The 16,654-nt window shown below is 46.3% G+C and overlaps 1 protein-coding gene across 9 annotated transcripts in view; it reads left to right on the top strand.

Annotated features, from left to right (window-relative positions):
- ripor3 (RIPOR family member 3) overlaps nt 1–15,739 on the top strand; it is a 54,201-nt gene extending 38,462 nt beyond the window's left edge. For 6 of the 9 annotated variants that reach the window (XM_035387879.1, XM_035387876.1, XM_035387877.1 and 3 more), the window contains 11 exons: nt 567–696; nt 1,752–2,273; nt 3,226–3,365; nt 5,698–5,857; nt 6,308–6,440; nt 7,128–7,289; nt 8,245–8,403; nt 10,469–10,671; nt 11,461–11,544; nt 12,062–12,152; nt 14,941–15,739. In XM_035387879.1, coding sequence (XP_035243770.1) covers nt 567–696; nt 1,752–2,273; nt 3,226–3,365; nt 5,698–5,857; nt 6,308–6,440; nt 7,128–7,289; nt 8,245–8,403; nt 10,469–10,671; nt 11,461–11,544; nt 12,062–12,152; nt 14,941–15,041 — 1,885 coding nt within the window. In that variant the 3' untranslated portion in view covers nt 15,042–15,739. The other 3 variants (XM_035387880.1, XM_035387881.1, XM_035387882.1) reach the window with 3 other exon arrangements.
- Nucleotides 15,740–16,654: the final 915 nt, after the last annotated feature.

Below are 16,654 nucleotides of genomic sequence, written 5' to 3'. Positions count from 1 at the left end.
ACACACACACACACGTACTCACACGCACACACACACAACACTCACACGCACACACATTCTCACTCCATCCCTGCTCTCTCCCCGGGATAGATCAGGTTTCACTGGAGAATGAGCTTGCAGACTCCAGGTGGAGGTCATTTTCATGGCCTCTTTTTACAGGCTCTGTAAATTAAACAAAGCCGACCCCAGCGGCCCAGCGGCTGGTGGCTGTTTCTCTGCCTCTTCGGGCCGAGGGACGCTGCGTCTCCTTCCTCTTTTAACGGCCTCTGACAACACCCTCTCTCACGCGGCCGCTAACACCCAGCGAGCGAACTGGCGGCGAGCCACGCCTCCCGCTGTTCTTTGCCTCGGGTCATTCCGTGACGAACCTCGTCCTAATGAATGCATCTTTCCACAACGGCACAAACTGCCAAGCTAGGGAAAATAAAACCGCTTTTCGGATCGAAAGAATTCTAATTAGCGGCCCTCGAAATGCGTCGCATGCGATGCGCTGTACGGCACTGCCCCTTATCGGTCGGGACGCGACCGTGACGCGTTCTCACGCCTTCCCGCTGCGTCCCCTCCAGCCCGTTCGACAGCGCGGAGATGCGGCCCGTCACCAGCGCCTCCAGCAAGCTGTCGGTCCACAGCCGGAAGGGGTCCCTCTACAGCTGGACCCCCCCGAACACGCCCAGCTTCACGGAGAAGTACTTCATCGTAAGTGCGTTTCCACCTTTGCGCATGTGGTCCCACACCGTACTCTGTTTGGGTTGAGCCTACACTGGACATTTTACTGTGCACAACTCTGATTCATCTAGCTGTGATTCTGCCTGTGTTTTTGACAGCTTGGATACCACAGTGTCCGTTTGCATTGTGATGCAATGTGTCGGTTTAGTTTAGCTCAGAGTGTAATGCAGTGTTTCTTACACTGTGGATCGGGACCCAAAATGAGTCATTGGCACATATGAGATGGGTCCCGGGATGGGTCTGTAGTCCACTCGGCTATGCTAGGGTGTGGATTAGAAGGGTCCCGGAAAGGTACTAAATATCTAGCTTTGGTCCTGGATTAAAAAGTATTTCTAATTTGGGTCCTTATATTAACAAGTTTAATATGAATGGCGGCAGTGTAGTATAATGGGTAGGGACCTGATCTTACAACCTAAAGATTGCAGGTTCGATTCCCAGGTAGGACCCTGCCGTTGTACACTTGAGCAAGGTACTTAACCTGAATTGCTTCAGTATGTATCCAGCTGTATAAACAGATGTAATGTAAATGCTATGTATAATGTTGTGTAATGTATAAAGTCTCTCTGGATAAGAGCATCTGCTAAATGCCTGTAATGTAATGTGAAGTTTAAGAACCGGTGGAGTAACGGTTTGGGAACTCAGCTTGTGTCTCCGAGGTTGCAGGTTTGATTCTCGGATGGGACATTTCCGATGGACCCTTGAATGATTTATTTAACCTGCTGAAGCAAATATCCAACTGTGTAAACGGATCATGTGTAAAACCCTGAGGATACGAGAATCTTGCTAAATTCTTGAATCTGAATGTAAACATGTGCTGGGGAACTTTTGAGAAAACATTGCAAAAACACGGAGAGGGCCCAAGTGTTCCCAAAAGAATGCGCAGAGCGTGGGGCTCCAGTGCTGGAATTTCAAATGCGTTGCTCTAGACGGATACAGTACATTAGCACCCAAAGAGCGCCGGATGTTTGGAAAGAGTCCCCCCCCCCCATCACCACCCTCACCTCTCCTCTCTTCCTCTTTCCCAGTCCATGGCGAAGCAGTTTCAGGACCCCGACAGCTCGTTTCCCCTGATTCGGAAGGAATCGCTGGGCGTGTCCCTGCTCAGCTACATGTCCGACTCCACCCAGGCCTTCTCCCAGTCCCTGTGTGGGGAGGAAGAGGAGGACACGTGCGTGGAGGAGGCCCAACGCTCGAGGGATGATCCAGAGCAGGACAGCCCCAGGGAGACAGGGGACCACTGGCCCCCCGATCCCAACGCGGGACCCCCGACCCCTGGGGAGAGCCAGCCCAGTTCGCCCTTCCCCCCGCAACGCTACAGCACCCCCGACATCCTCAAACAGAATGGCCTCGCCCCCTCCGGAGACACCGCCATGGGGGCGAAGCCAGTGGGCCCAGCCCCTAGGAGCGGCGGCCTGAGGAGGGCCTCGGCCCGGCGGATTGCCACGCTACTCAGGGAACTGCAGGGGGCGCTGCACGGCAAAGACCAACCCCAGAGGGAGCTACAGAGGCTGGAGAAGACCATCATCAACTTCCATAATGTCTTAAAAGTGAGTCAGCCAATGGGCTGCTTGTTCTGCGTGAGCCAGCCAATGGGCTGCCTGCCCTAAGTGAGTCAGCCAATACGTCACACGCTCTGAGTGAGTCTGCTTGTTCTGAGTGAGCCAGCCAATGGACTACCTGCACTAAGTGAGCCAGCCAATACGCTGCTTGCTCTGAGTTAGTCAGCCAATGGGCCGCTTGTTCTGAGTGAGCCAGCCAATGGGCTGCCTGCCCTAAGTGAGTCAGCCAATACGCTACTTGCTCTGAGTGAGTCAGCCAATAGGCTGCTTGTTCTGAGTGAGCCAGCCAATGGACTGCCTGCACTAAGTGAGCCAGCCAATACGCTGCTTTCTCTGAGTTAGTCAGCCAATGGGCTGCCAGCCCTAAGTGAGTCAGCCAGTGGGCTGCTTGACCTGAGTAAGTCAGCCAATGGGCTGCTTGCTTTGAGTGTGTTAGCTAATGGTCCACTGGCTGAATGAGACAGCCAATGGGCTGTTTGCTCAAAAGATTTTGGCACCCTGTTAGAAAGAAAAAATGCTTCCAGGCAGCGCTTCAGAGTTGCCTTGTGCTAATTCTCATGCCCAGAGAAATGGCTGATAGTGAACTGGAATGACATTCAAAAATGAATCTGCCTAAATCAGCAATCAGCCAGATGTCTGAAGCTGCAACAGTTTCCCTATTAGAATTAACTATTGTACAACCAATGAGCTACTACCATGTAGTCTAAAAACAGATAAGGAACTGGGCATGTTGGTAAAATTTTCTGAACCAAACAAAAGTGGATTTCAACCCCTGTAAGAAATGCAGTAAGAGAGAAACATACTAAATATAAACATATTATATCAATATAGACTTGATAAGTATAAGAAAAAAATATAGATCGACTGACAGACACTTTTGAATCTGTTAATCAATGACATCTCAATGCATCATATGACACACACTTTTGCGTCCCCTCAGAATGATCTTTACCTGCATAAGACCACCTCTACCGAGACCCTGGCTGTGGAGGAGGTCCTGGAAAGTTTTGACTTCCTGTCCACGGATTTTAACGCGGATGAGATCTCCTGTCTGGGAAGTATTCGGCTGAGAGACACAGGGTAAGGGTTACACTTCCTCTTTAGGCTGTCGTACTGCAGCGCAGATTGATTAAAAAAACGTAAGGACGCTGCTGTCAGAGCACACCCTACAGGCCACACAGGGTACTGCAGGAGAGCCAGCGACTATTTTTACACCCTACTGTCCACACACAGTACTACAGGAGAGCCGGTGGCTATTTTACACCTTACAGTCCACTCACAGCACTACAGGAGAGCCAGTGGCTATTTTACACCCTGCTGTCCACACACAGCACTACAAGAGAGCCAGTGACTATTTTACACCCTGCTGTCCACACAGTACTACAGGAGAGCCAGTGACTATTTTACACCCTACAGTCCACACACAATACTATGTGAGAGCCAGAGTGTCTGTTTTGCCTTTCCATGACTGCAGGACACCTGAACTCAGCACTGAGAATGGTACACTCTCTTCTGAACCTGCCTGTCAGAGGTGGTAATTCTAGGTTCAGCTAGTAGAAGTCCTCTTCCAGTATTTTGCTGTAATCACCTGGATTTTCTAATGAGCAAATTTCTTCAGCCAGGCTGAAATTTCCACTTATGAAATCAGCTGGCTGAATTCATAGGTAGATGAAACCCCTGGACTATCCATCTCTGCTGGCTACACCTAGCCCAACTCCATACTGATGAGGAGAGAGACAAAACTAGGAGAGTGTGCGTTTGTATGTGTGTGTGAGCCTTTTTTAATGTGGGTGCCCTGTTTTTAATTAACTCTTTTTAATGATGATGATGATGACAATGATGACCAGGGACTGATTTAGACCTGGGACTCCAAACGAGTTTAATCTCTACACAAGAAAAGCAGGCTACTACTACTTGCATCGAGGGTCTGATTTGTGTATCTAGGGCAGAGTTCTCCAACTCAAATCCTGGAGAATCTGCTGTGTCTGCTGATTTTTCATGTGCTCATGCACTCAAGTGCTTAATTGAAGTCATTGATTGGCTGAAGAGTCTTGAACCTTTGTTTCCAAGGCCTAAATTGGCTGTTGATTGAAAGATAATCACAAAACCAGCAGAGACTACAACCCCTCCAGGACTGGAGTTTGAGACCCCTGGTCAAAGGAGTATCAGACACTGAGTTTAAATGTCCTCAGAGCTTCTGCCTCTACTAAACAAGCTGTTACGCATGCTGAGTCATTCTGGGCTCAATGTGGAAAGTACCTTTCACCCACTTTCCCACCCATGTTTCCTTGTTCTGCTCACAACTGAGCCTGAGTAATCCTTTACAATTCACTTTGTAAATCCCTCTCTGAACTTAAAAAACCTCAATGGGATCCTGCCTAGAATCCCTCTACCATCCTTGTGTCCATCTGCATTGTGGACCCTGTTCAGAGGACCAGCCTGACTACAGCACTTTTGCCTTTCTCTTTTCAGTATGCGGGTTACAGAAAACGAGATCAGGGCTAGAGATGAGCTCAAACGCTTGGCCTCGGGCTCATTCCAATTGGTTATTTAATCTCCTTGCATGTCTTCCTTACGTCTTTTCCTTGCTTCCTTAGCTTCACCCAACATAGGATGCAAGGAAAGAATGCAAGGGAAATATAGAAGGACAGAGGCATCAAGGCTCCATGCATTAGGCATATGGAACATCCATGCTCAGTCAAGCGTCAGTTTGAAGCCACATCAATTACAGACGTGGCAGATGGGGAGAAGTGGATCCACAGGACCATCATTAGACATCATGCATTCCAAAAGAATACTTTCGCAAAGGATGCACTATCCTCACTGAAGCATCCTCTGGCAGCCTCCTAAGACCTTGCTCCTCCAAAGAGCATTCAATGGGATGGCCTTAAAGATGGCGGACCGTGATTGATTTCTGGGAATTTCAAGGACGGATAAAATAAGTGATTGGAATGAGGCCATGGTCCCTGGCTGTGTGTGTTTCCTGTTAGAAACCATGCCTGTATGACGCTAAAGACCTCAAAAAAGGCTTAATATGCTTGTCAGGGGCTTTGGGGGAAGCACATTTTCATCTATGGGAAAACAGATGGAACTGTGTTTCCATGAATGTGCAGAGCTTTGATCGAGTCCTGTCGTGGTTTGACCCTCTGACGGATTCAGGGGAGGTTCACAGGGTTCAAAACAGAACCCCCCCACAAACGGATCGATTGAGTGGATTCATGCTGAGATTTAGTGGATTCATGCTGAGATTGAGTGGATTCATGCTGAGATTGAGTGGATTCATGCTGAGAGAGCAAGCAGATGTAAAAACAAAAGTATGTGAAATACTTCTGCCCAGGCAGATTGTGTGTACCTCCCCCCCCCGCACTGTGGTCCCACCCATGTGATCTGTACCAATTTCTCCCTGCCACAGGATTGGCTCCTTCCAGGAGAACACTTTGCGGAGCCTGGGGCTGCTGCCACAGGACACCTCGTCACCTGAGGAGTCGGATGTGGCCCCCCTTACCACAGGGAATTCCAGTCTAGATCAGGCTCTGGAAGTGCACCTGGAAACCTGCAAAATCCTGCTGCAGGTAAGCAGCTAGCATCACGCTAAATAACTACAAAATGCCTTCCTAAAAACTACAAACAAAATGGTGGCGCTGTAGGAGGCTTCACAAGTGCCACAGATATAAACCATAGACATATTAAATGCATACACACAAATACATTTTTAAAATACCTGTATTTCAAATACTGTCCATCCCTTTGTGTAAACTGCCTAACAGGTGGTGGTGCTATTGGCTTTTTAAAACAGTGTGTGTTTTTTACCTGGTGTTACCTGGTGCTATCACTTTTGTAAAACAGTGTGCGTGTGTGTACGTGTGCACCTGTGTGCTTGCTTGTTTTAAGACAAAAAACCTGAACCTGCATGTTCTTATTATTGAATGAATGTCTGTAGTTCAGCTGTGCATATTTACAGTGGCTGCTTTGAGAGTTTTATTTTATCATCTTGTTCCATGGAATGTTCCACTTTATCACAGCAAATGGAGGCCACAGGCTCTGCTCTTGCCCAGAAGGAACTTTTGGAAGAGCTGTCACTACAATTGGAAACATTAGAGAGGATCAGCAAGCTGTCCTTAGAGAAGAAGATTGACTCCTACGCAGCAGCAGACAGTAAGTGGTGTTGTGTTCAAAAAATGAATTATAACGCATTATAATGCATTATATGCATTACATATAACATGATACAAAATTAGTGGAAGCAATAGAACTTAAATACTGAAATGTCTTGCACGCACCTTTACTAAATCGGTAGTTATCAAAGAGTAATGAATAAGATTGATTAGAAATTGAGTGCAAAGTTTGCTCAGTTCATGTCATTCTCAGTTCAAAGTTATTCTTCATCTCTTGTTTGGTATTATTTATGTTTCTTCTCATTTTTTCTCATTTATGTTTATCATATGTTAATTGTTTTAAAATACTGTGAATGTAAAATGTAACGTGGCCTCAATGTAAGACAATGTGCACCCTCTAGTGGCAAGAAATACAAAATACATGTTTGCTTGTTAAGTCTCTGTGACACATTGGACATGCTATCATTCCACAAATAATTTATAATTTAATTTAATAAAATAAATAACAGAAACATATTTTATATCTACACTAAAACCTTGGATTCACTGGGAGAAATTGAGAAAAAATGAGAAAAAAAAAAAAAAGCTTTTCATATTGTTTGCCACAGTATCGCGTTAAAAAAATCTCTTTGCAGCATTTGATCATGTCCCTGTATTTCAAGTCTCATTCCTGTTTCGCTCTTCACTTCCTGTATCTCATTCCGCTTCCTGTCTCTGCATGCCACAGTCGTTCCAAAGGCACAGAAACAGAAGGGGCTGCTCGCGCTCTGGGAGGAGAGCACCAGCGGAGACGCCATCTTCTGCTGCTCAGCAGAAACGCTGGTGAAGATGCTGAGGAAGCGCTTCATCCACAAAGTCAAAGCCAAGCAGCCAGGCCAGGCAGACGCAGGTCAGCACTCCATATCCCACAGCCCCACAGGGGCTGAGAAGGCCATGCTAACGTCCTGCAGATAGACAGGTAAAGAGCAGTAGCTGCAGATAGACAGGTAAAGAGTAGTAGCTAATGGTGCTTAGGGTTAGACAGGCCATGCTAACGTCCTGCAGATAGACAGGTAAAGAGCAGTAGCTGCAGATAGACAGGTAAAGAGCAGTAGCTAATGGTGCTTAGGGTTAGACAGGCCATGCTAAAGTCCTGCAGATAGACAGGTAAAGTGCAGTAGCTAATGGTGCTTAGGGTTAGACAGGCCATGCTAAAGTCCTGCAGATAGACAGGTAAAGAGCAGAATCTAATGGTGCTTAGAGTTCGACAGGGCTTGCTAATGTCCTGCAGATAGACAGGTAAAGAGCAGAATCTAATGGTGCTTAGAGTTCGACAGGGCTTGCTAATGTCCTGCAGATAGACAGGTAAAGAGCAGTAGCTAATGGTGCTTAGGGTTAGACAGGCCATGCTAAAGTCCTGCAGATAGACAGGTAAAGTGCAGTAGCTAATGGTGCTTAGGGTTAGACAGGCCATGCTAACGTCCTGCAGATAGACAGGTAAAGAGCAGTAGCTAATGGTGCTTAGAGTTAGACAGGGCTTGCTAATGACCTGCAGATAGACAGGTAAAGAGCAGAATCTAATGGTGCTTAGAGTTAGGCAGGCCATGCTAAAATCTAACAGGTAGTCGGCAGTCGGGTGCAGGAGGGGTGTTGAGTCTGCAGTCGGGTGCAGAAGGGGTGTTGAGTCTGCAGTCGGGCGCAGGAGGGGTGTTGAGTCTGTAGTCGGGTGCAGGAGGGGTGTTGAGTCTGCAGTCGGGTGCAGAAGGGGTGTTGAGTCTGCAGTCGGGTGCAGGAGGGGTGTTGAGTCGGTACTCGGGTGCAGGAGGGGGTGCTCAGCGGCGTTTCGATGTGCTCCCCTCCTGCAGTGTTCTCGCTGCTCCTGAAGCAGATCCAGGCCAGCTGCAGGATGGCCCCCGCACCCCTACTAAAGGCCCAGCATGTGACCGCATTCCAGCTCTTCAACTACCTGAGCAGATGGGGCCTGTCGGACTTCGGAGAGCACATCTCTCATCTCGCTAAGGAAGGTACGCCCACCCCAGGCTGGGGAGCGCTCGCTCCTGTCCAAGGGAACAGGGTCTCATGTGGTTTGTTAAAATAGATATTTAATAAACATTCATAGGGTACATCGCAGGCCCTGACTGCAAGCATTCCATTCAGATCACGCACACACACACACCACAATCACACACACTCTCTCTCTAACACATACTTTCTCTCTCTCTTACACACACACACACACACCACAATCACACACACTCTCTCTCTAACACACACACTCTCTCTCTCTCTCTCTCTCTCTCCCTCACACACACACACACACACACACACACACTCTCTCTCTCTTACAAACACACACATAAACAAACAAACACACACACACTCTCTCACACACACGTACACACACACACACAAATAAGTACACACACACCTACACACACACAAATAAGTACACACACACCTACACACACACACATACACACGTACACACACACACACTGGCATACCAAGCTGTGAATGGTACTGCCCCTTCCCATCTGCAGACAATGGTCACACCGTACCCTCCAAACAGACCTCTCCGTTCAGCATCCTCTCTCCAGCTGGCTGTCCCATCTCTTCCAACTCCCAGCAGCCTTTGCTCCCTGCCCCCCTCTCATCTGCCCTCTTCCCCGATGGTGGAGACTCCTTCTCCAGTCAGTCAGAAGGGCAGATTCACTGGATATTTTCCACAAATGTCTAAAAACCCATCTTTTCAGATTACACCTCAGTGTTTCTATAAAAAAACAACCTAACCTTTCTCTCCCCTTATCTCGCAGGTATTTGCCTTTCTCTTGTGCTGTTTGCACACTATGTGAAATGCACTTTTGTTGCATTGGTTAAATGTGGGTGTCAGATGACTAAACTGTAATTGTATTGATACGTGAACAAGTCACACATAGTTTGTCATTAATAATTCTCGTGTGTGTGTGTAAGTGTGTATGTAAGTGTGTGTGAATCAATCAGTTATTTGGAAAGTAAGTCAGAGAGAGAGACATCTTTACTCGTAGTCGCCTCTTCCAGGCAAAAAAGTAAAAGCAATCAGTCCATCTGGCCAGAGTCAGGCCACAGTCTCCCTCCTGCATGCATCCATTATGCAGCAGGGAAAGCGCAGCATGCGGCTGCTGGTCCTGGGAGTGGAACAGCGGGTCTGTGCAGCGCTCATAAAACTGCCACGAGAAAATCCCCACACTGCCTCAGAGTCAGCACGAAGCCTTTACCTGCTCAAAATCACACACACAGACATGCACACAAACACACACGCCTGCATTCACACATGTACAAACACCCACATGCACACACACACACACATACGCGCGCATACATGTACACACCACATGTACACACACACACACACACATACGCACACATGCGCACACACCACTCAATCCACCAGCTGAGGTAATTCTGTGAGGAGAAGGCCCTCCAGGACGCAGCTGATTCTGACGGCTCGTCCTGTTCCACTGCGTCTGGGCGCATGTGCAAAGCATGTGAATTTATCATCTGCCAGAACTAGAGAATTATGCAGAGAAACCCGAGTTCTGTTCAAGAATGCGAGTCACTGGGGGTTTTTTTTTTCCAGTCTTGTCACAGTTAACAATTTTGTTCAGAGACTAAACAAGTCATGTTTTTTCTGAATAATTCATGATTATTGCTTAGTGGTTGAGAAAATATTTTGATGAGATGACAAATGTAACAAAAAAATTAGTATTGTGAAAAAGAATATTATGTGACACTAGTACCAAGTGATATGCGATGCTTCCGTACGTACATTTTTGTAGAATACTTGACCATTGCTTGAGCTAGGTCTCTGGCATGTCTTTGTTTTAGCTCTTGTTTTAGCTCTTCAGGTCATTGTTTTTCCAAACAATGTTGTTTAATGAACAATATCCATGTTACTATTAATATAATAAGATTATTTGGTCAGTTTCACGGCAGACAGCAACAGACGCCATTCGCGCACTGTTCTCCGCTATTCTGCAAACCCAGCGTCTCCGCCTTGTTTGGCTATTGTCTTTGTCCCGCTGATGCTCACAGCTTGTCGTCCTTCCTCAGTGCACCTGCTGGGGGCGCTGGAGGGCCCGGAGAGGAGGCGGGCCCTGAAGAGGCTGAAGGGGAAGAGGATCGCCGAGCTGCAGCCGCTGGGGCGGACGCTGCACCTGCTGGCCGCCCTGCAGACCGACCCCAACCACAAAGTGGCCCGGGCCGCCCGGTCCTGCCTCAGCCGAGCCTCAGGCTGCAAGGCCTTCAGAACCAAGGTACGACCCGGTCGGCTCAGGGCCAAGGTACGACCCGGTCGGCTCAGGGCCAAGGTACGACCCGGTCGGCTCAGGGCCAAGGTACGACCCGGTCAGCTCAGGGCCAAGGTACGACCTGGTCAGAGCGACCACACAGCTGTGGCACTGCACCGGGATCAGCTGTGTGTGAGAGAGAGAGAGAGAGAGAGAGAAAGAGAGACTGCCAATGTGTGGAACAGTCAAGCAGTAGTGCCGGGGGCCCTCGGGGTATACTGTACCAGTCTAGGCTTGTCACAGCGCTGTAAATAAAAGCATGAGGCTCGGAGAACTGAACGGCCTGTTCTGGCTGTGAAACATTCCTGTTTCGTTACGTTCGACGCCAGGCTCAGCGCCTTAAATGTTAATGTCAAAGCAATGCAAGCATTCCTTGAGCTAGTAATTAAAAAAAAAAAGTGTTCATAATTTGTTTTGAGTGCCTGAGGCCGTATAACAGGGATCTCAAACTCCAGATTTCCTTTCAGATCAGCAGCGAGCTCAGGCCTCGGAAACAACGTGTGCAGACACTTTAGCCAATCCGTGACTCAAATGAAGCAGTTTAGTGCAGGAACATGCGAAAGACCAGCAGAGACAGCGGCCCTTCAGGACTTGAGTTTGAGATCCCTGTGGTATAATCAGTGTAAAGGTGGACATCTGCAGTATCATTGGTGTGTTTGTTTTTGCGCTTTTTATCCACAGGCTGAAGGGTATTACACAGAGGTCTTGAGGGATCATTGATGTGATTGTTTTTGTGTTTTTTTTTTAAATCCTCAGGCTGTAGTGTATTACACAGAGGTCCTCAGGGACGGAAATGCAGAGCAGCAGCTAGCCGCCTGCCTGGCGCTACAGTGTCTGAGGGTGAGTGTGGGCGCTCGGGCACCGTCTCTGTGGGGCACCGTCTCTGTGGGGTACAGTGTGGGTGAGTGGGGCACCATCTCTGTGGGGTACAGTGTGGGCGAATGCGTGCGTATAGGAAGCCTTCCAGCCCCGTACGCGTGTCTCTGCTCCGGGTCAGTAATACCTGCTCTTTATCCCAGCAGATTCAACATTAATGCCACAGATTACCAGCCCCCACCCCCCAGCATGCTAATCTGCTTTGTTCTCGCTTTATCTGTGCTTTAATGCCGTGCCGTTCTCCAGAAGGGTTTCGGTTTGGGCCTCTTAATGGTGGGAGGGAGGCTTTGAGCAGCGCACAGGCAGCGATAGAAGAAGGGGAACCATTTTAGAAGCGCCCTCTCAGCAGGACCCGGAGCTCTCTTAGGGGGCCGTGGTGGAGCGCTAGCCTTAGCGCCTGGATCGAGCGGAGACGGGACGGCGTTGCTGCCGACTGAAGCGGGATTAAGCGTTTACCGATCCCGCCTCGTGGTTTTCGCAGGCGGCGGAGAGTGTGGAGCAGGTGGCCGAGCTGTGGCGGTCTGCGGACGAGGATCTGCGCAGCGCCGCCAGGGAAACCGTGCTGTCCTTCGGTAAGCGCCGCCCGTCTGCGCAGCCGACTGCGCCCGCCAATCTGCCCGCCCCTTAAAGGGGAAGTCCAGCCAGCAGATATTCATTCTTCTGGTTTGATATTTAAATCTATCTGCCCTTTAAAGGGGAAGTCCATCCAGCAGTTATTCATTTTTCTGGTTTAATATTTAAATCTATCTGCCCTTTAAAGGGGAAGTCCATTCAGCAGTTATTCATTCTTCTGGTTTAATATTTAAATCTATCTGCCCTTTAAAGGGGAAGTCCGGCCTGCAAATATTAATTCTTGTGGTTTAATATTTAAATCTATCTGCCCTTTAAAGGGGAGGTCTAGACAAGACAGCAGTCTTTATTTACCTTAAGAATACTTGCCCACTGTAACTCTAGGGTGGCAAACTCATGTCCTAGAGGGCCACAATGTCCGCAAGTGTTTGTGGTTTCATTTCAATGAACAGCCAATGAAGGTTTTGAGAACAAGCTCAGACCCTTTAACCAATCAAAAACTGGTGCTAAAACGCACTGAAAACCAACAGACAGTGTGGCCATTCAGGACTAGTTTCTGGCACCTGGGACATATGTATCTCATTTCTAATGTGCCACATAAAATACTTTAACCCACAACTAAGGCAAATGTACTGAGCCCCACCCCTCTAATGATGTCACCTGGGTATAACTCCTCCCCTTTTCCTCATTGTAAAGAATGAATTCAGAAAATTCAGTGTATGGTGCAGTTCATATGAAACTAAGACAAGACATTTCAAGTTATGTCTTAAATGTTGAGATTTTGACTTCATAATTATTTATTTTTTATGATTTCTGAATGGAGTTCGCCTGTACAGTCTTACTACATTCACATAGCAAGAATAAATATAAGTTACTAAATCTATATTATAATATGATTATATACCCAAAACTGAGCATAAAAAGAAATGTGAGTATATTTTATACTTGTATGCTTTTAGACACATAAAATATTCAGATTTTGGCTATTGACAAAATGTTTTTTTGGAAAACATTTTGAATAATTTATCATGTCTGACGGACCATGGAATATGTAAGCTGTCTGCTCTGTAAAATTTAACGACAACAGCTACAAAAAAACAATGGCTGGGATTCAATCAACATTTGTCCTTAACACTGACTAACAATTAAGAGTAACACATTTTTCCTCACTAGCAGTTTGGGAAGATCAGCCGTAACAAAAACAAAACGACTGAAGTCGGTTTGTGAAGAAAAAGCATAACACTTGTGTCTACTTGTCAAAGTTAAGAAGAAATGTTAACTGAACACAGGCCAATATCTTTATGAACCTGTGGTAACACGTGGTTTAAGGGATATGCTTGTTTCTGAAAGATTTAAGACCCCTCCTTTTGGCACTTGCACTAATCCACCGTGTATCGCAACACATATCTTCTCTGCGTTGCACAGCTGGTGCAGAAATCAATTGCTTAAAAATTAATTTACCCAGTTTTATATACCAGCAATATTTACACGACACCATGTACTTGAAGTGAATCAACGACAGTGATAATTAGATTCTATTCCTGTAAGCTGCAACAGAGCGTGGTTATTTTTGTAATGGGTGCTATGAATTGCTCATTCAACACCGGCTCACAGGTCACATGATTAACGCCCTTTAAGTTTGTACAGTGCGGTCCCTTTCGTTTGCAGGCTTCTTTTGTCTGTATTTGTTCTGTACGTGTGCGACGTAAATGGCTGTCAACCACATCAAAGGGTAGAACTCAAGTATTAGAATACAAGAGTACAACACCAGTGGGGGTGGTGTGACTAGATTATATTTATATTCAGACTGGTTCTCGCAATAACTCTCTTCAAGGCAAGTTCCAGCAGGTTTTTTTTTTGCTTGTTTACCACACAAGACACAGTCGATTCTAAAACCACACGTACTGTCAAAAGCTAAATTTCATCACTAGAACCAAGGATAGATGGGCTGAACAAGAGGCTCCCGCATGAACGGAAAACCTGCAGACGCCACAGCCCGTGTGGGCCCAAGGCCAAGGAGCAGGCCTGGACCCCTGTCTCGATTTCACCGTAGATTAGCCTAGCACCGGTGGAAGAGGGCTACACACATGCATGTTAGAGAGCGTGGCTGCATTGACCAAGTAAAATGCCATTCTACGCCAAAAAGGGTAAAAATATCCAGTTACATATTGTAAGATAAGTCTTTTGAATTAATTTGAAAGGCTAACCTGAAAAGAGATGCAAAGAAATGGCTATAACCTTTTGACGGGACCACTTGACTGGTGTCCCTTGTCTGTATATTACATTACACACCTTTAGCAGATGCTATTCACATAGGTCGGCAGCTGTTGACAAACTGGATTGTCTTGAACGTGCGTACAATGTGTTCCCATGCACATTTTCTGGGCAACCAGTCAGCCAGACAATCAAAATACACACAAGTAAAACCAGTCAACTGACCGGCTAATAACCTGTTGCTCAAGTAACTCGGGTGAATGTGCTCAATCTCCCGCATTGTTAGTAGCCCTGCGCAGGAGGGCCGGTTAAGTGTGATGTAATGTATGCTAATGTATGTCCCTGGAGTGTGCTTTATAGTAGCGGTGCAGTGACGCATGTGCGTACCTGCAAGAACCCTTCACATTACAGAGTTTACATGAGTCTACTCTGGCAATCCTGGACTCACATAAACTCTGTAAGTGTTCATTTAACACTGAACACTTTGCTGTGAACACAGTAAGCAAAAGATTCAAAAAGTCTTACTTGTTTTGTCTTCATCTCTGTCTTTTCCTCCTCTTCCTCCTCTCTCCCAAGGTAAAAAAGGGCACCTAGCCTTTCAGAGAATGGACCAGATTCACTGCGAGCTGCAGGAGGAGGCCTACAGGAATCTGGACACTGAAATCACCATTTTGTGAAGGAACCGTGCACTTCCTCCTTCTCCCAGTAGTGCTTCTGAGCCGTGCAGCTTTGATGGGAGGGCGAAGGTTAAAGGTCACCGGGTCAAGAGCAATGACAAGAAATCCAATAAGACTTGAGCTTCCTGCTGAACAGTGAAGACCCATGGAGTGCCAAGCTTTATAAAGCCAATGACTTTACAAAACAAGTTTGAACATTTATGTAGAATTATCAGGTTCCAAGCGATGTAAAACATTTTTCATGTATTTATAAATAATGTTTAGCATATTTCATTAATATTCACTTTTCATATGCAGTATTGGTTTATATACAAAAAATATATATGAAGTCAGTATGATGATGTATATAACTGTTTAGAATTATAACTCTTTAAATATTGTTTCAGGAATACAACAGCAGTTATTTCAGAATGTTTGCATTGAAAAAAAAAGAAAACAACACATCAAAGGATGTGCACCTTTTAAAACAAACATAAGGAAGGGATGTGGTTGGACAAAAGCATTTAACCCATATTTGGAGCCACATACAAGTTTTCATATGTGGTACATCCAACTCCCGTTGAGCTAAAATTAATATTCAAATTGTTCGATTTACAAAGGGTTTAAAATCAATGATAAGCATTTATTGCATTTTAGATAACAACCACGGCGCTACTTTGGAAGCACACATTAATAAAGCACAAATGTGTTCACCAGTATCTCAGTACATTACCTTGACATGCTGTAAGAAAACTTGGCCTAGGTTTGTGGGTTTGCACTCTTCTGAACCATGTGAACATTTAACATACATGCCTAACAATGCTCACCAGTTTCTTGACTAAATTAGTGCTCTGTTTACCTACAGACTAGATAGTATACAACATGTATCAAGCCTAGTCTTGACAATCCTCAGAGTCTCTGCCTCTACTACGAGACCTGGCAGGTTATCCCATACATTGTCTACTCTCCGCGTGAAAAAATGTATGGAATGTAGGCCTACCTTTTGCTAATTTCCATTTATGTCCCCTCGTTCTACTAACAGAACTCAACCTGAATCTCTTGTAGTTCACTTTTTTGATCCCCATTATGAATTTAAAAGCCATGGTCAAATGACCCCTGAGTCTCCTTTTACATAGCACCAGATCCAGAACTGATTTCCCTCTTGTAGGCTGATTGACATACTGTGCCAAAAAAGGTCATTTATAACATCTAAAAATTCTTCCTCACTTTTTCCTTGTCCTGCCATAATTTCCCAATTAATAGCAGGGTAATTGAAGTCACCCATAATAATAGTTTCACAGTCCTGACAAGCTTGTTTTATGTTCCCAAAGAGTTCACACTGTTGTCTAAAGCTGGCAGCCGGTAACACACACTACTATAGGAAGCCCTGACAGTTTCCATCCTGGCAGCCTACACTTCTCTACCCTTTTCACTTTCTGACCTCCCTGCCCCCCAAGTCCCTAGTTTAAATAATCCTGTGCTACCTTAAGCATACCCTGGCCCAGTGCAGCAGTACCCCTCCAGTTCAGGTGAAGCCCATTATGCTTGTACAGGTCAGCCCTGCCCCAGAGGTTGTCCCAGTGCCCCATAAATATGTACCCCTCTTTCCTACACTAGGTTTGTAGCCATGTGTT

The sequence above is a fragment of the Anguilla anguilla genome, chromosome 13 (assembly GCF_013347855.1).
Source record: "Anguilla anguilla isolate fAngAng1 chromosome 13, fAngAng1.pri, whole genome shotgun sequence".
In the NCBI taxonomy this organism is placed as follows: Eukaryota; Metazoa; Chordata; class Actinopteri; order Anguilliformes; family Anguillidae; genus Anguilla; species Anguilla anguilla.
The sequence above is the reverse complement of the archived record's forward strand: the minus strand, read 5'-3'. Positions and strand labels throughout refer to the sequence as shown.